Here is a 20,428-nt window from a genome sequence, read left to right as displayed (position 1 = left end):
ACAACTGAACTGATCTTGACGCATGGTTTGACAACTGAACTGATCTTGACGCATGGTTTGACAACTGAACTGATCTTGACGCATGGTTTGACAACTGAACAGATCTTGACGCATGGTTTGACAACTGAACAGATCTTGATGCATGGTTTGACAACTGAACTGATCTTGACGCATGGTTTGACAACTGAACAGATCTTGACGCATGGTTTGACAACTGAACTGATCTTGACGCATGGCTTGACAACTGAACAGATCTTGATGCATGGTTTGACAACTGAACAGATCTTGACGCATGGTTTGACAACTGAACAGATCTTGACGCATGGTTTGACAACTGAACAGATCTTGACGCATGGTTTGACAACTGAACAGATCTTGATGCATGGTTTGACAACTGAACAGATCTTGACGCATGGTTTGACAACTGAACAGATCTTGACGCATGGTTTGACAACAGAACAGATCTTGACACATGGTTTGACAACAGAACAGATCTTGACGCATGGTTTGACAACTGAACAGATCTTTCCAATGAACAGGAACAAGCTTTTGTATGAATGTATGAATCTTAATGCGCGAGCAAGATATTTCCGCAGAAATTTATGGTTTAAATGATTGCAGTGTCTGTGACAATATAATGCTGCGACTACATGAGATGCCCAGGCTTGTCTGACCATTGTCGGAGAGAAAATCCCTGCAGCAGTTTCGTACCTGGTATCATTGGAATTGGTGTAGAACGTGATCTTTCGTGTATGGGCTGGCCTTTCATATTCGGTCCAGACTCACTAGTAATTGAAGCCTGAAAGAGGCAGAATTGCAGGGATAATCAGTAACTTGCTACAGGTATGAATATACAGTAGAACCCCAACAATTTTGGCGGGAAAACCAAATCATGCATTTTGTCCCCGGATTTTCAACTTCATTAACGCGACCACCCCGGTACCGCGACCATTCAACCTCGGTCCCATGAGTGGTCATGTTACCAGGGTTCCACTGTAGATGTAGATTATAATAACAAGCTGAAATATAAACATGAAAAGCTCATTATCAGTGGGTTAAACTCAAACCTGAAACCAAAGTGAAAATCACGATTGCCTCACCCCACTAAGCCTAGCGAATCCCCCTAACAGGAAGGAGTACAATTTTTGAAAAAATCTGCCCCAATTTAACATCTAACTCAATGAAGCAGGGTTTTTTTGGAAACTTTTTGTAACAAGACTACACATAACAATAAAATGACCTGATGATTGGGGCAGTCAACTAAATTCAGACCTCGAATTATTGTTACGATCTACTGCCACAAAAAAACATCAGCGCACGACCGTCTGGTGAACTTTCAAGCTAGATCTGCTTTAGTCGACTGTGATTATCACCGGCTAATCTAGCGCTAATAGCTTAACAATGGCTAATCGAGTCATCTTTATGTGTCATTAGCGCATAAAGTGCTAAGGTCACCATGCTTTGTCATCAACACATCAATATAAAGTCATTTCAATCAGGTAGCAATTCATGGCGAGTTGGAACTAGAAGCTTTCTTTACGAGGCCAGACAAATTGCAAATCATGCTTCCTGTCAATGGTTTACAAGAAAACCATACTCATCGCGGGTAACAATGATGTTTATGGTAACCTACAGAGCCCTGGAGTCAAGTCATACCTTACTTAATTAGCTAACAGGGTAACCTGGGAACACATTAGCGTCGGCGCATCACCGTGTCTTGTTACTGCTACTGGAGATGCAGACTAATTTGGTTAGGCGCTACTCCACTCATGTGTTCAGGGGGGTCCGTGTTCCTTGTTTCATTATTCAAATTCACATTCATAGCCCATGCAGGATGAGAAACCTTTTAAAATATGCGATTTTTCAACTCCACCTCAATGTGGATTATGGCGCCATTTGGCAGGAAATTCACCCACGAACTGAACTTATCTTACGGTGACGGGTCCTTTTTCCCCACAAAAAATTGGCCCTCCATTCCACATTTTCAAGAAGCACTGAAATACAAGTACGTCAGGAGAGGCTGACAACTTAAATGCCACCCTGGATTAAACACTCTGATCTAAAATGACGTTACCTTTAAAGGTTCTCACTCGAGTTATTATTAGCCAAAGCTGTGTGAAACTCTAGCTGCATGAACATGATCCAAGTCGATACTCACATCTAATCAATTTTATCATCAGAAGGGTGGTGCGGCCTTCTACATCATTTCATATTAACCCAATAATCACAATTCAGCGGAAATTTCAGTAATTTGATTTCAAAAAACATCTCGGAGTGGCCTGATCTGCTGGCAAAGCTTGTCTTCACATTACGAACCTTTCAATCAACATACTTGACGTACTAAGCCCAAAGTTCTCATCAGGACTTGCTACCAGGGCTTCATGCCTGTAACACAACTTAGACTTTGCATCCGACTCCCAAATGACGCACAATTTCATGCCTTCTGTCTCCTGCTATGCGACACTGCTTATACAACCATTCTAAAACAAGGGCCAACTCTTGAAGAGAGGAACTCCCCAACGAGCTGACGAAGTTAATGCAGTCGATATGGTACATAAGAATAAATATATGACAAGGTAAACAACACACCAAAAGGACCATGCCCTTCCATAACTGTGGTTGAGTAATCATCCCTGCTGGTGCATGATGGCTTGTGGCTTTGTACCAAAATGGCTGACACCGGCCAATTTTTCATTGAAGGTTAGACCAGGGCCATCTTGACCAAGCTAAGTCATTGTCAGTCAGCTCTCGCAGCTGTGGTATAAAGACACCTCAGCCTGGTTAGAAAGCATGTTACATGTAGCTCCTAACATTATGTCGACATGATGTTTCTTATATACATGTACAGTGATTCACAGCAAACAACATTTCCACATAATGTTATGAGCTAACACGCTTTCGCTTAACAACCAAGCTTAGGCATCTACTCCCCTATTGACCTTGCAGACAACACTTTTGAAGGGCAGCATAACAAAAATGTAGTAGCAAATGCACTACAAATGTACAGCAGCGCAGGCAGATTACTCGGGCACAATTACAGTAGGGCAGAGTCTGTCAAAGGTACAAGATAAAGAATAGCTCTGTCAGTAAAGAATGACTACCACCAGACAAAGATCACCAAGAGATGAAAAAGAGAAAGGAAGTAAATCAGCCTCTCTGGAAAGGACTTGGACAACTACTATAAACTGCTTTATCCTTGTGCCTATTTCAATCATTTCCTATCATGTTTGTGCTTGGTATACTTCCATTTCTCAATGCATAGAGCCGTGTACTTTTTATTTCAAATCAAACTCAATTATTCAGTTAACATTATTGAGAAACTGGACCTTTTTTGATAATTCTCTGGTTGTCTTCAAAGCTGGGTAGGTTTCTTTCCTTACCCGCAGGACACAAACCTAGGGATGGCATCAAGGCCTCAATCAGTGGTGAGTTGACCTCCTCACCACACAAGGCACATGTCATCAAAGTGCATCATACCAGCCTAAACTGAACACGTTTGACTTTCATTTATGCTAGGACTGGAGGCGTTTCAGAATAGACAGAGGAGAAGCGAACATAATAGAGGACTATTTTTACTGCTACACCACCATCAATAACGCCATCACAAGCAGGACTATGGCAGAAGTCTTGAGATGTGGTTATGTCTAACAATGGATGACCAAGGAGCAGTTATATCTATTCACATTAGGAGTTAATCAAATTGTGATTCTAGATTACAGTGAAAGTTTTAAGCAATTTGAATCAAAAGTGGGTTTTCAAAGTCATGAAAAAGCTGCTTAGTTTTCAGAAAATTGATAAATTTGAAGCACTTCCACAAACATCTAGCGCAGGCAGTCATAAAATACCAAAGCAGAGCTCTCTGAATCATGTACCTCTGTTATTCCCGCTACCTTTTTCCTTCGACTGAGTTTGTCGCCTGAGATTCCGAGCTCTGACATGATCGCCGCCAGGTCACGAGTATTTATTCCACAATTGTTGGCTACATTCTTCTGACAGCGTTTGTGTACATTCAGTCTGCAAGCTGCAACAGAAAAAGGGAACATCACTCGACTCTTTTACAATATAGGTATTACTTTTTTGTTTCACTCCTGCAGATTAACGGGTGTTTTCAGTCTTTGCCAAAGGTCACAGTGATCAGCTTGGCTGCTGAGTTTTTGACTCTACCATACACCTTTGCCAATTGGAGTGGAGGCAGGCAGACACCGCGACATCTTTGGTGACCAGATGTGATATAACTATGTTCACGTGATCCCTATACCAAACCTAACATGAGACACCCACCCAGCCAGATGCACCACAGGTTTATGTCCCAGTCAAAGATGACCCAATAAGACATCCCAAAAAGATGGCCAGGATAAATCACGGGAGTGGTGCATAAGGAATCTTTGTCTCCTGTCTTAAAAGTTTGCAATCAGAGCAAAATGACTTGCTAAGGTTTTCAACTGAACGGTATATCTTGCTCCAGAATTGTCATACAGAGGAGAATAAAAGCGTCCCTTACCATCACACTGAAGTCCCTGCTTTAAGAGGCCGTAGAGTAGCGAGCCACAGTGGTCACAGAATGTTGGTCTCTTGAAGCTATGGACAGTAAAACGGTGCGGTACGTTGATGTTGAACCGTGTGCCACACGATTCATCCGTCGTCACGTCCTTCATGCCGGGACACTTCGTCACGACCTGGTGATGACATCGTTTATGAACTACACACGTACAAACTGGAAAGAAGATGAAGAAATCCATCAGGAGATGAAAACTCAGTCATGAAGTTGATACACTGCATCCTATGCAGTGTATCCAGTACTTATGTAAACTGTATATCTCTGTTGAGGTGGAGTTCTTTTGCTGCAAACTCAACCTGAAGGCAGTTGCATGATGGGGATTGTCCGTTCAGACAAACCATTGTTGTTCCATCACCATACCACTCGATCATACACCTCTGGGGTGGTGGTAGGTAGAACCAGTCAGCCTAAGTAAGGTCACACCGAGAGTGGCCAATTCCAAAGTGGAATCTGTAACAACAGAAGACCTTGCCACTGAATGCATATTACCGACATTTATGTCATGCCATTTAAAAAAACACTTTTCTGGATAATACGCAGGATGTCCAGTCGACATGGCAATAATAAGTCATCTGAAGTTAGAGACAATCTGGAGGCTCTCGCTACAGAATCCATGTGAGAATAAAGAAGTCCTCCCACAACTGAAAATATTGACCAGGATACAGAACAGCCACATCTCACAATCACCATAATCAACAATCTAAAAACACGCACAATATTGAATATGAGCATGATTTTTAACGACCAAGTCATATTACCATCACTATGCGTAACATATAATTCCTATCGAGGTGTCTTTTTGTAAATACGCAATAAGTAGTATGATGTGTCTGATCTCGATGCATTTAACAAGCAAGGCCTCTGGGCAGATACAGATATGGTGAACACACCCTGTTTTTGCACCCGGCTAGTTCATTTGTTCAAAGCTTGTGCATTTTTTGAAATGCGAGGGATATGATTTTCATTTCATCGTCACAGTGATGAAAAGTGCCTATGTCAAATTATTGTTATTTGCATTAATGCCTATATCAATTCAGGCCTTATGATTGTGAATGTGATGCACGATTATTTACTCCGTTGCACTCACTGGAAATGGGTAATAATATTTGGCAATATCTTGGTCAAACCACATAATATTGTCTCGTGATTCGTTTCTCATAAAAATAACACTAACAGTGACTTTATATCTCGTGTTTACAGAAAAAAGTTTTGCGGTCCAATGGGCACTCTGCATCTGCTGCCAGGGAATTTCTCCAGGTAAACTTTATGCAAACAATTTGATTGGCCGATTAGCATTCAAGATCTGATGAATGTAAGAATATTCGCTTTCTTTCTCGAGTAAATATTTTCGAGTGCTTAATATAAAATCTGATGATATGAGGGTGGTTGGACGGAAAGTGTAAATACAGTAAACGTTGGCGTCAAGTCTCCAGCCTGCGGTAGCCTTTTTATGTTAGCTGAGCTCATGTAGGACAGTGTTGGCCTTCCAACCCAAGCTGTGGTGGTCAACTGAACAAATCCTTACCTTGGCACTGGTAACCCTGCTTCCATAAACCCCTGAAAAACACAAATATCAAAATACTGTGAACAACAAGGACAGGACTATATTCGTCAACCCAACATAGTTTTTTGCTTCTGCTACGCAAATGATAAGGTGAGACATTTTTTATACCTTGGTTAGTGTGCCCGCCGCTATGCGATTGACTGAAATGTGATTTTTTTTCATTTAGCAAGCCCGCCGCACTCAAAATTGCCGAAAACCAAGAAAAAAAAATAATGAAATTTTTTGTCATTTTAATACTAATAGCAAACCCGCCGCACCCAAAATCGCCGAAAACCGAAAAAAAAAGAAAAAAAATATTTATCAGAAATTTCTTCCTCTTCTGAGCTGCCTCTTCAGAAGCTTTCCGTGAGAGCAAAAAAAAATTTTTTTAATTTTTTTTCCACCCTCCTCAGCTTGTCCTTGGATGAAAAAGCACGCTAACCAAGGGATAAAAATGGAGCACAGAAAAACCTGAAGGGGTTAAAGGCACACTCCTCAATAATTAGTAGTTATTTCATCAAACATTAGCGACATCAGCCAGAAATGCTAGATTGGCGCCCAATTATCAGTGCATTTTTGCCATTATCTTTTAGACAGTGATCATGACACTGGCGATAAACAGCATCATTACTTGCAAAAAACAGCTGCTAATTATTTTGACTTCTGGTGTAAATGTTTCCACAAATGCATCACATCATTTGCACACTAAACAATGCACAATTAAGGGACAGCACATCAACTTCATCTAAATACTAAACAGTGAGCAAATAATGCCTAATTTGGTTTTCATTCGTTAGAAATGCAAACAATTCTATAAATTATTTTCCCATAACGCATCAGGCATACAACGAATGAGGCAGTATACATCGATTGGCGATATACGCTAGCCGATACACGGTGAGAAATCAGCTCGAGACGCTATACATGGTGTATGAGCTGTGTATCGCCTGGGCAACCATTCTCTACCAGTACCGCGCTGCCAACGAGACTAGACTGGAATCGCCGCAGATCTCCTCATTCTCATCAAGATTCTGCGCCACTCAAACATGTCCAAGGACAACTTCGCTCAGCTTATTTTAATTTAATTACTCTGATAATAATAATACATCACAGGTGACATTTCATGCATGGCAGCCACAATGGCATCAATTGAATATTGTCAGGTTCAATAAACTGGTACAATAAACTGGAAAAGCAGAGAGGAACTGTGACACTATATGGTTTAGTATCTGAGATTAAAAGAAGGATTTGCCCAATAAAAGGACACCAAGAAGGGCATTCGGAGCTTAGAACTTCATAACGTTATGATGCTATTGAACATAAGTCCATAACCTTATTTGTCAAGCTTCCCAATACACGGCGCTGATTTTCACTAGGACACGCGCCCAAATGAAGTCAAATCTTTGGGAAATTGATGTGACATCTCTGCCACAACAATGCAAACTGTAGTGACAGTGCCATGTTGTGGTTGCAGTAGTTTTGCTGGTGCCAGTAGCTTATAAGCATACCTCATCTGTTTTTGACTTAATTCAGCATACTGCGACTTGTGCCCTTGACACAAGCCATGATACCTGACGGAATAGTTACTAAGAGACCAAGCTCTTGCAAAGGTAAACCTTTTGGCACTATTACAAGTTCTCGTAAAAACAATCGGTTTTATTAAAATTGCAGGGACACGCAGGATGAAGAGAAGGAGTGGATAATTCAATATATGGTTTCCCATCAAATGATCAATTAATCAGGTGAGTGCGAGTGGTATCGATGCCCTACATTCATGGAGGCACGAGAACCTTAGTGCAGCTGAAAGTCACTTTTCAAATTGCTTTCCTTCTCTTTCGTACAAACATGGAATAATGAAAATGAAAACAAGTTGGACTGCATATTTTATGACAACAAAGTCTTTTCTCGTCAGCAACTCCCGCTAATTTTATCAGGCGAATACTGCGAATACTCCACGCCAACAATTGGGCTGTTGATGTGCCATTATTGATGATCAGGCCGGCTGACGAGATTATGGGTCCAGCCAACCAAGACCATCTTATTCAGTCTACGGCTCGGCCCTGGGAACATCACTGGCACTGCAATGGGAGGTGCAGGGAGGCTACAAGAAATTGGCAGAGGGACAAGACATAGAGTCAGCCCTGTCTATCACTGAACTGGATGGAGACCACACACAATTCAAGCTGCTACAGTTTATTTTCCAATGTTGAACTAGAGACATTAGACTTGGAGCAGAACATTAAGGAGGTGGCAGGCCCTCAGACACATGAGAAGAAGGGGAGGGTTAAGAACTGAAGCCACAACTACGTTAGGGAGCAAACATACTTCAAGTTATGAAATAGCCTTTGAATCTTCAAATCCCATATAGACACTGCAAACATGATACTGATAGAGAATGCACTATGGAGTGAAGATGGGTTTTGATGACATTTGACACAGCACTGTGATCAACTGTCAAGGGTCACAGGGATGACTACACAGGACTAGCTATAAAGAGCCTCCATCGTCACTAACTTTCTTACAAGAGAATATATCACCTATCTGCCATCTAAGTATTAGTTTCCATGGTAACCGCTGCTATTTACATAGTATTTGACAGCTGTGTTATTTTCTCCATCCATTTCACATATGTGAGCACTGAAGTCTTCAGTTGATTTGATATTTCTTCTTTTTCAAGTGTCTATTATAAGGTTGATTTGGTCAAAGGCTCATAAGATTCCAGTGCATAAATAAATAGTGTGTTGCTGGATTAAGATGCGAACATCAAAATGACTATGAGTATGAGCAAGTCGCTGCATGGCTGGAAGTTGAGCATCATTCAAAAGGACAACTTTTATGAGCATGATGAATATGAGGCTTGCATCGGTCAGCATCTTGCTGTCACCTCCACAGCCAAACCCTGCCTTGTTTTATGTCTGCCACATCGCCTGGGACTATTGGAGGCTGATCAGGCAGGAGAAAAGCAATACACAATGATCCCGTTATTATAGAATAATGGACGAATCCTGTGATGTTATAATGCAACAATCAAGCCATCATTTGATCTTTATTTAACATGTAAAACCTGCCTTGTTTTTATAATAAGAAATCAATGATAAATCAATGGCTGTGACGCAAAGTACCACCACTCCAGACCCTTCAAACAACGGGGGTTACTCCCAACAGCGCTCAGTCCTCTGATCTTGCCTTTACCTCATCAGACACTGGAATTACGAGGCTAAACTGGACGAAAAGAAAAGCCGGCATTTCATATTTCAAAATTGATGAATTGTTGGTTAATAAATGTGCAGGGTTTGCCCAGAAACACTGATGATTTGCAAGCTATTATATTCACTTTTTTCAGACATACATTATGTATCGTTTACCCTGGCAGTGATGACCTTTTTTGGGAATTTGTCAGGGATTCTACAATTGCAACCCATGGTATGCTTATGAGGCTTTTTGGCCCAAGTGGTAGACAAGACCTTTCTTGCTCAATCAGTGAGCTACGACAGAGTGTTCAAAGATTTCCCTGGCAATTCAACGGATTTATTTACTGATTATGTTCTGGATCACTGCTGCAGAAAGCATACCATGCCTCATTGTTTGCAGCCATTCAGCAAAAATGTATGTAAGAAAGCAACCCCATTCATTACACGTGCCTTCCCACCCTTCTACCTCCTATCACATGCAAGGCCACTAAGTTCATTCATGTTCGTACAGAATGTAACACAGCATTGCGTGTACTTGATACAATTACTGTTAAATATTTACTAATACTGCATGATATATTTAAAGTGGAAACACCTAGCATAATTGCCAGGCAAATTTCTCATAATCGATAAATGTTGGGGATGCAAAAGTAGAGGTTCAACACCAGCACTGACATCAGACAAACTGGGTACTCTTGGTTGCATACGAATAAAACTTCATACTCGTCACCAGAAGTTTACGGTGATAACTCTGATCTATGTTAGAGGCAATTGTACATTCTGTTTTATATGAGTTACAACGCCTGGATAGATGGGCAGTGATTATCTGTGCACACAATACATCCCCTGCTGCCAACAAGTACTTTTGACGGTAATTCATACAAACAGTAAATTGCACTGTGACAGTTGGATTGTGTGTATCGCATAATCCTTCCATCTGTGATTATGATCAATGAGTGTAACCCAGATGGTCACTCACAAGGACAGATCAATTTCGATTCAGGATGGTGGATCGCAGTTAGGTTCATTGAACAGCAGAGAATTATTAGATGAAAGATTAACACATCCGAACACACAGGGTGCACCGCTTCATACTTCATCAGTACATAGTGCATGGCCATCCAAGGCTGATCAAGCAGCATCTGTCGCTGTTGTTGTTAATATTTAGAAGTTTTCTATCTCCTAGATGCCTTGTCGGTCAAGGCAAATCAGGTGGCAATCTGCCCGAGTTTGTGTTTTGGAGTTTTCAATTCTCAAAATGATCTGCTTGCCACAGCTGATGATCTTCATCTACCCAGAGCTTTCTAGTTTTGAGGCACCAGTGTCCTGCCTTTCACACCAACACCAGAAGAAACATCTCCACCATGGGGAGGGAGGGTGAAAGCTTGGCTGTCAGAGTCTGTATGATCGGGGGGCGCGGGGGCATTGGAGAATTTATCAACAGAGAGAGCTCTTCCTCTTTGCCACCTTGGCATGAGCAGACCTTCACAGTGACAAAGAGGAAGTAAACACGAGATTAACACGATTAACAGCAATCTTGTACTTGTCGTTTCAGATTGCACTCATTTACTGAACAATGCATTAAAGGCCATACAGCCATGACATAAGATGTCGAATAGTTCGATCTAATCAATGCTGTTTACACCCGACTAGTCGTCCGATATCTCCATGTCAGGCATACATTGATCGAGGCAGGGCCACATTCGATTCAACTTGCTTCAAAATAAGATAATGCACAATGTGATGTTGGATGATGTCACTGTTGAGATGACACTTGAGAGGGTGCTGACCCTGGCGAGAAGAACCTGTAGGCATTGAAAGCGATTGCCTCCGATGTCCTCCCATGTTGCCTAGATGCCCAACGTGATCCCCTTGTCTACAGTGCTCGTGCACTGTTTTAGCACAAATCAATCAAACCAACAGTGTTGTGCAATCAAAAATACCATAGTTCCCACATCACAACACTCACCACCAACAGCTAATAGTGCACACCTTACCATTAGTATCCACAGCCACAGTCACTCAAAAACTCCTGCAAACCATTACGCAGTCCCCCTGATATTTCATCTATTTTCCAAACTCTTCTATGCCTCCAAGGAGCACCAAAGAAATTCCAATTAAGCGCCCATCAGTTATTCTCTGATTCCTGATTAAAAATACCCTCAGCGGGCGAAACACTAATTTCAATCTTTGTGTTAATTGGCAGGCAATGAAATCTGACAAAGGATAACATGAGTAACTGGATGACATCTTGACACACAAGACTCCGAGGTTGCAAAGTCCCTTAAATGGGGGACGGCCTGTTATAGGTGGAACTACATATAACAGACTTCACTCACCATATAAAATCTTTGCAGAGTGAGCAGAAAGTTGGCTGTGGAAAAAATGTGGCCATAAACTTGTGTCCATTGACTTGGTGAACGCGTCTCCGGATGGCTCCTCGTCTGTGATTGAGTAAACCCTCCTTTTCCTTGAATACTCGCTCCTTTGGGGGCTCTGGAAAATAAAATTGGGAAAGACTGTGTCAGATTTCAATCAATTTTTTAGGTGGGTAAAAGGTAGTTATTTGAACTAAATGACAAGTCGTATATGACATGTTCATAATCTTCTGTCAGGAGCCAAAGAACTTATAGAGAAGCAGATGGTGGGTTTTTTCATAATAAAAGAAAAGAGACTGGGTGTTGTTTTGAAACAATTACCGTTCAAGTCAAAACTTGTTTTGCAAAACTTCCCCCTCTAATGAACTGATCCAGAAATCTTTCATTTGATAGGGTGTGAAATATAATCACACGCACAGTGCATTGATGACTTGGTCATGCACTAGAATCTACATGAAAAGGGCACTCACAGCGAGAGTATGTACGGAGAGACACTATTCGTCATTTAGACCCAATTCGTGTCAATTACAGCACTAAGTCCTCAACGAAGTAAGCTAGCACTTCAGTGCAGGCAATCCATTCATTCTCCTAGGTTGAGAGACGCAATAGGGTTTGGTGCCTTGCCCAAGGATGCAGCATGTAATTCACTCAAAATTATAAGGATAACCGAACAAGCAGACGGTTAACCTCAGATCAGATCAACGTTCATGACTGTCATGCTATAATAAGCTCTACTTAAGTGCAGATCAAACAAAATGACAACACCAAAAGCTTGTCAAAACCATAGTGATGCTACCAAAATCAGAAATAGCCCAAAATATGCTAGTTCAAACGAACATTGATGTGAAATTTTAGAATCATCGCTCGAGCCTGGTGCTGCTATCAATAAACCATACAACCTAGCATCTGGAAGGTTCTCCTAATAGTTTCATCTCTCTGCATGGTATCCATGGCAACTGATCATCCAATAACTTATGCAGTTGGATACAGGACGAGGAGAGCGGGAATGCTCAGCTGACCTTAAAACGTCGCCAAGCAAAATGCGGTATTTTTTTGAATAGCATTACATGTCATAAATATTGCCCCAGTGTAAGTGTGGCGCCCTCCCAAAGCCATCATGTCAAGCGGCAGAATCTTCACCCAAGGTAACACTGACAAGTCAAAGGATATGCGAGGGCGGAGATATTTTAAGATTTCTGAAATTATGGCTGACATAGGTTGGCAAATAAAGGTAGTATAAATACAAATAGGAGTTATTGTCACATGGCTATGGCGTAGGTTTGGTGAAGGTAGGTTTTGCACTATAAGCCATTGTTAGGTGACCTATTGGAATACGATTGTTTTAATTTCTCTGGAATAAAAGGTTACTCAGGTAAGAGGATGTGTGTTTAATACCAGCTAGCTATACAGAAACCTACAACCCTAGGCAATACTAGCAATAGATAGGAATGGTATTGGGCCTAACCAGTGTGGGACATTAGATAAGAACAGACTTGGTTTGAGGTGCTGGTGACCAATGCTATTCACCCTTCCACACAGACCTTTGCATCTTGACATACAAGGCTCTGAGTTGGCTCCACTGGGACTGCGCAGTGGAGGAAATGCCAAACTGAGAAGACATGTTGGCCTATCATAATTATGGCCAACACATCCAAATGACTCGGCTGGAACAGAAATCAGATTTGACCCACTCAGACAGGTCCTTCTTTTTCACGATATTTCATCACATTGTATCTTACCCTTATTTAAGGACACTACAGCATTTTTGTGTCATCTGCATGTGTGTGTGTGGGTGTGTGTGTGAAGGGGGGGGGGGGGGGGGTACAGAAGATGTATTTCTATTATTGAAGCTGTGGGATAACCAATATAGATAAACAATGGCCGGGCTCTACACCAAGACTGCCTGGGGAAACAGACATGTTACCACTATAGACTACATCTCAGGTAGAAATAATTCATTCATAAGAAATGTTGGTGGAAATGGGCCAAATTGTATGAAACCAGATACCAGTAGTAATAGAGTATACCTTGGCTGAGCTACATTGCAAAGCCGCAAGGTTATGTCTTGTTGGAGATTTCTTGGCACAGTTCAAACTCATACCAGAGCGCGGGGGGGGGGGGGGTCTGGGTAAACCCTCAAGCCACAAAATAAATTGACGAGGCCCTGGAATTCGTGTTTTATAGACCAAACGGCACCAAGTTCCAACTTTTTCCTTCTTGATTGACGATAATACTGCCAATTGCATCACTCATGTCATTCACAAATTAGATTTATTTACATTTTACACTTGATTTGAAGTTACATGTACATTATATACATCAAATAGGTGGACAGATTGACAGAGTTAGGAGAACAGAGTACAGTGGAGAGTAAAGCAAGAGGACTGCCACCAACACACAGCCTGTCCAACATATAATGTACAGTGATGTCATTTTATATGTATCAACGTTCCGAGGCAGGTCGTTTTGTCTTTTCAGCTACCTCCCTCGCCCATTTACAGGTACCAAACACTGTCCGACAATCCATGCTATAGCTTTTTTATTGTGACTGACTGATTCATAGAAGTTTAGTTTTTCAATTTCTTCAATGGCAGGACTAAACCACAGGTAGCCCGCTGCTCCCTTCAGGGCCAACAAAACTCAAAGAGCAACCATTTCTAATTTGTCTGGTGACATTCAAACCAGATGGCCATGGTAAGGATTCATGATATCTTTCTGTTTTTTTCTTCAATTGAATCTTACTGGAAATCCTCGAACAGCATATTCCAGAAAGAACATGTATGTGCAGTTCACATGTGATAACAAATAAAGAGGAATAATTTCAAGACATTCTAATCTAAATACATTTTGACACTAAAAGGAGCTTCGACTGGAAAATAACACATGCATTTCTAGTCTAAAATCAAACGAAGAAATGGACTGAAAACAAAATGCAATGAATGACAAGCCATATTAACAGCTATACACTTGATACTGACTTGGTATCGCCACTGGTCCTGCTTTGCTCGATGCACCTTTGAAAGAAAGAAACAAAGTCATAGATTAGACCTCAATAACGGAGGTTGGACTCTTATAACACTTTGTATGGCACGAAGAGGCAAAAGTTAGGTTTTGTTACGCTAATTTTTACCTCAAAATGCTTTGTCAACAATGTCAACACTTGAAACAACCCAAATGTCTATAATGTCTACAGAATGTTGGAACTGCTGGAAAAGAGTAAGACCGCCCCTGTAGATTACAAGCAGAGGTTATGGCCAGTGGCATGGAAACCCTTCAACACTGCCAGTATTCAAAATCACAACAGTTCATTCCTGGCTCCCAATCATCATAATCACATGATGGCCACTGACGAGAGACCAACTGCAATACCCAAATTTTATTCTTTAAAAAAAAACACTTCTTGTTTGATATCAACTTTGCCTTAGTTTTTTCGCCCTACGAAAAACTTGAGAATTCTTATCGAGTGGACATTAGTGTGTATCCCGTCGATATGGAATCCATCCTTCACTGAATTATGTATCCACTTCTAGCTGTAGAATAGACATACCAGTGGTAAGGCGTATGGCTAATTGATGGCTCCAAGGTAAAGGCTTACATTCTTCAGGCATACCCTTTAACCTTGATAGACCCCATTAGTCAGATTAGACCCAGAACATTTTTTGATAATTTATACCACAGTGCAACATTTTGTTAAACTTATTCTCAAGTGTAAACACGGGAATGTTTGTGTGCCTTTTATTTTTAGCATTTACACATAAATCATGAAAATATACATCGCAGCAGGAAAGAAGATCAAAGTGATACACCAATCACACTCAGTTACAGGGTTGTCAAAGTCATTGTACATCAAATTTTGACCGTGAAATAAAATGGGTGTGAACATTTCCACGTTTGCTGTACAGTAGAACCTCCCTTAGCGGACACCTCTCAATTAAGGACACTAGTTTTGGTACCAAATTGGGCGTTTCCATTCAATTTGACCTCTCTAATCAGTCCACCTCTCTATTAAGGACAGCACGTCATCAAAGACCACATCTGTATCCTCCTGACAGGAGTAATAGTAACTATTCACTGCTGAATAAACTTTCACTTGAACTGAGGTCCCAGCCAGAGACAATGTTCAAAAAACAATTAAAAACTCTGCTTTTTAATCGATTCTTCGGGGAGGTGGCGCTTTGAGCGTGGTGCTACCACGGAAAGGCGCCCTATAAGTGTAACATTCATTCATTCATTCATTCATTCATTCATTATTCCAAATCATCAACATAGCCATCAGTGGGAGCCAATCAAGTCAATGACTCAATCTGTATCAAAATGACATAGTATTCTAGGTGGATATGTCGATGTGACATAATGAGGGACCTTTCCATCTGTTTCTCAGAACACCGTTCCCTGGTTCATACTGCCCTACTTGGAAGAAAGGGTTCGCTGATTTGATGAAGATCATTGTATACAATGCAAATGTCAAAAGGGACAAACCACCCCCTGACTGCCTAAGTTTGCTGGGTTCTTTGGAAACATTTCCCTGTAAGGATAGTTCGAATGGCCTCAGGAGGGATGAAATAGAATGTAATGTAATGAAATGAAACTTTAACTGGTTACTTTATACACAAGACGACATTACAATTCTGCTAAACTTATCCTCACCAAAAAAGGTGATTCTACAGAAACGACAAGAAACAGCATAACAGGATACATAATTAAGGTTGTTAGTACTGTAACTAACTAGTGAAATGTTAGCTTAAAAAACATTCACACAGACAGCCTAAACTATCACAATATTTATCACAGAATTACTCAAAACTCTTGGACATTACTTGAAAGAATAACTGACCAATTGGTGGAGCACTGAATGTAAAACACTAAAACTTGCTCCGCAATGAATCCCCCATTTCATCACCAATACAAGACTCTAATAGCCTATCCTTTACTTTCAGTTTGCTCTCAACAGTAATGAATGATACAACTTCTTTTTTTCCGCATAATAGGGTATATCATTTGAATGATTAGCCTAAACAGGCAATGGGTGATGAATGATGATATTGACACAGCAAAACAGGACAAAATACTCCACCAATTATACATGTTGTATGCAATTTTTTTGGTATGTACTCAATCTCATTACATGTGTCACTGCAATTGCACAAGCCAAAATACCATTGGTTGCTAATTCCTCTGAGAAGCTGACCGGTCCCAAGCTGAATTCAAGCTAAGCAACAACAGTACAAGTACTAAGTTTAAAAATGTGATTTCGTCAACTCAAAATGTCAGACACCACTCATTCCATGCCTGATAGTATGTGATGATAGTAAGAATTTGCAGGTATTATGAGGTGTGATTAAAAAGGTACTTGTCAGACCAAGGTTTGGTGTCAATGACAGACACCGACCACTTGATTTTAAGACTTGCTGATCTACATATAAATGTGGTTGAACTGATGCTACAGGAATAGAATGTTTTAACATTGACAATCTCTTTATTCAGTTATCACTCAGACTCTGACACTTGACAGCGCAATGGCGAACATTGTTCCTCATCTTGTTTACAAAGTAATTAGTAAATGATAGTATCATCACAAACTCAAAACGAGTCTCGGCAATGAAGGATATAGCAACGGTGCATCCTTTCTCTTCCTCATGCGTAAAAGTTAGAATTGAAACTATACTGACCCGCTACTTCGGCCGCAGCTGCCACAGCTGAAAGACATTGTAAAAGCCAAGTGTGAATTTTTTATTGCTAAATGGTGCTAATCTACTGGCCAACATAAAAATGTACATGCTTTACATGAGAAATGGACTTAGTGAGTAAAGGTTGAAGAAATAATGCCCGCCACTGCCTGTCTTTAGTGTCAATGACCTTTTCAATTGCCTGTGGGACAGCGGTTACTAGAGTAGTATCATCCTGGAGAAACAGTGCCCAAAATGCTGAGGTGAATCCTGCAATATCTGGGCCGGTACTGTGTATTAGAAGAGATTTCCCAGCGAGCCTTACTGAGCACTACATACTTGACTTTTCTTTATTCATACTGGGGTAAAACTTTTTTAACCAAACATGCCAAACACATATAAATATCTGACATTTGTCAGCATGTGCCCATGATTCATTTCACACAAGGTCGGTTGTTTTAGAAACGATGTTAGAACACTTAGATTGTTTCAAACTTATGTTGGACTTACCAATGAACCAAATGAAAATGAAACACGAACATGCCCAACTTCTAATGTAGTTTTTTGAAAACATTTTCACCAGAAATTGATAGAAATGAGAATAAACAGAAGAATCCATCTACTTTATCCAACATGCACCAATTGGAATAGAGAGAAAACGCCTAACCCCATGCACCAATTTCAGATCAAAAGCACATTGATGATGACCAGTCTGCAGGCCTGCAAGTTAGCATTATGCTACAGTACACATGCATGTACATCAAGAAAGACAAACATGGTGCACTGGGCTTTATCGAGACTTTCACCAGAAAAGCAGATGATGAGTTATTCAGGCATGTCCGCAAAGTTGGGACTGCCTCAATTTCAGTTTGCATCAGTAAGCATCGTGAGCCAGGTTCTGTCTGTCCATGTCAAGTCTGTTGAACGTTATGAAATTCCATATCAAAATTATATGAAGTGTTCCCCATCTCAATGAACTGAATGAGTGCAAACTTTCAGAAAATCACATTAAGTGAAAATCTACATTGACTGGTTTTGATAATGTACATGTACACATGTGGAGTGGAAAAACAGCTAAAATATCAAAGCGGCTAAAACCATTTCAAGTGACCCAATGAAAATATCTAACAGAAATCAGTGAGTGGTATACAACTGAGTACACAGCAAGGTACTGTTCAAGTACTTACCAAACCAACTGTCCGATATTCCTGAAATTCTTATCATACTGAAGTCAGGTTAACACATCTCGGATAACATTTCCAACACTTACCTGGTACATTTGTAGGAACGAGACATTCCTAAATCAAATTTAGACCTCGAAAAATTTGGAACACAGTCCAATTAACGCGATCCTAAACAGAGGAATTTTCAGGACACTTACCATGCTTTCCTTCCGATGTCGAACCTTCAAAGTCTAACACGATATGAACCTTCCCACTTGGTTCTAAATCCACCTGGAAAGTAACAAGGAGAAAGTCAAACTGATGTTAAATGGTAATATCTAATTTCAGTGAAAGCATGTTACATGCAGGATCACACAACACTACCGAAGATTTACTGAACTTCCAATAGGGTTCTCCTATCTGAGAAGTAAAACAAGGAAACCAAAAACAATGAAGTTCACATCATCACACCCTGGAGTCAAGATCAAGAAGTACACCGATTGTAAAATGATATTTACACTAACTCATCAAGCAAACACAAAAAGGGTTTTCTTTCCAATTCATCATTTCTATTACTAAACAGCAAGTTCATTGAGAGAGCACATCATGCATAAAATGCAAAACAGAACCTTTAGAAAAATATCGACATCTTTCTTATCACATCAATATCTGCTCACTTCTTCATCAAATCTTGAACCAAATCAAAATTTAACTAAATCTCCAATTGTGTCTACATTTTAAAGACAGTACTATTTTCTACGAGAAATTCCAGCTTTTTTGGACTGATTGTAGACATCAAGATCAGCTGCAAGGGTATCCTCGGTGTACAGAAGTGCAAGGTGACAGCCCATCTGTCAAAAGAGTGGCTGAACAATCTGATAGGAGATATTGATGTCCAATAACTAGCATCAATTTATCTCATTTCCATTATTTGTCTTGCTAATGATGATCAACTCCAGTGGGTTAATTTTCATTATCAGTTGCACCGAAATGCACATCAAGCACTAAAAGATAATTCATACCCAGTACACCTGAAATGATGAAGAGGCAAGCAGACATGATAATTGCAGAAGACCTTGACCTCATTATGGCAAACCCAGGGATGAGGCTGGGAAAAATAAACACGATTATTTCTAACCTTTACAACATTGAACAGAGATGGTTTCATTAACATTTATTCTGGTAATACATAAAGAACTATCTAAACCACAGGTTTACGACGACACTCACCCATATATCGGCATTATTTTTTAGATCTTCAAAAGGCAGTGAACAGTTTGCTACAAAATCATCTGGTGGTATCGCCGCATCGTGAAAAACTGTGATGCCAAATGATGTCCCGTTTCTAACAACGGTGTTAAAATCTTCATTCCATATGGGTTTAAATGTTTTTCCTTTTGTTGTAGTCCTAGCAAAATGTACATCATCAATGTCTAGAGAAATGTATGGATCAAGAAGCTGCAGATTTTTGCCCCCTCCCACAGAATGCCTGGTTGCAAAATCTGTCGGTCTGAGATCCACAGCTTCGCAGACTTTTATCTTGAGGTTACCGTTGAAAAACACCATTTTATCCAATGTTTATTGTTTCAAATGAATCCTGAATGATTAAAGTAATTCCTGAGCTTCACATTTTGCCTCCAATCAATGTAGGAGAGGTTGAAATTATGGATTTTATTCCATTTTGATGGAGAGAAGACGAAATTATTAGAAAAATATATTACGGAAGCTAATAATATATCCCACAATTCTTTACTTTTTGGAACTGCGCAAGCGCAGACTGCCAATGCTTATAACAAAATTCACAATTCATTATAATTTTAGTCCTTGTGAGACAATATACACCATCTGAAAAACATAGTGATCATTTATTTTAGAAGAAAAAATCATCAAGGTCCGTTCAAAAGTATCCAATCTTTGAAATGTCTGTTA

At 40.3% G+C, this 20,428-nt stretch overlaps 1 protein-coding gene across 5 annotated transcripts in view; it reads right to left on the bottom strand.

Moving 5' to 3' along the window:
* Positions 1-20,229, bottom strand: part of LOC135485292 (calcium-independent protein kinase C-like) — a 32,134-nt gene extending 11,905 nt beyond the window's left edge. Inside the window, exons 1-9 of one of the 5 annotated variants that reach the window (XM_064767155.1) lie at positions 19,730-20,229; positions 18,718-18,790; positions 17,340-17,366; positions 14,649-14,684; positions 11,632-11,788; positions 6,084-6,115; positions 4,502-4,714; positions 3,873-4,021; positions 712-799 (exon numbers count right to left, since the gene is read on the bottom strand). In XM_064767155.1, the coding sequence (XP_064623225.1) occupies positions 712-799; positions 3,873-4,021; positions 4,502-4,714; positions 6,084-6,115; positions 11,632-11,788; positions 14,649-14,684; positions 17,340-17,366; positions 18,718-18,790; positions 19,730-20,065 (1,111 nt within the window). In that variant the 5' untranslated portion in view covers positions 20,066-20,229. The remainder of the gene's footprint in view (positions 1-711; positions 800-3,872; positions 4,022-4,501; positions 4,715-6,083; positions 6,116-11,631; positions 11,789-14,648; positions 14,685-17,339; positions 17,367-18,717; positions 18,791-19,729) is intronic. The other 4 variants (XM_064767156.1, XM_064767158.1, XM_064767157.1 and 1 more) reach the window with 4 other exon arrangements.
* Positions 20,230-20,428: the final 199 nt, after the last annotated feature.

This window comes from Lineus longissimus, chromosome 3, assembly GCF_910592395.1.
Source record: "Lineus longissimus chromosome 3, tnLinLong1.2, whole genome shotgun sequence".
NCBI classification, from domain to species: Eukaryota; Metazoa; Nemertea; class Pilidiophora; order Heteronemertea; family Lineidae; genus Lineus; species Lineus longissimus.
This window is presented reverse-complemented; position numbering and strand designations above follow the sequence as displayed.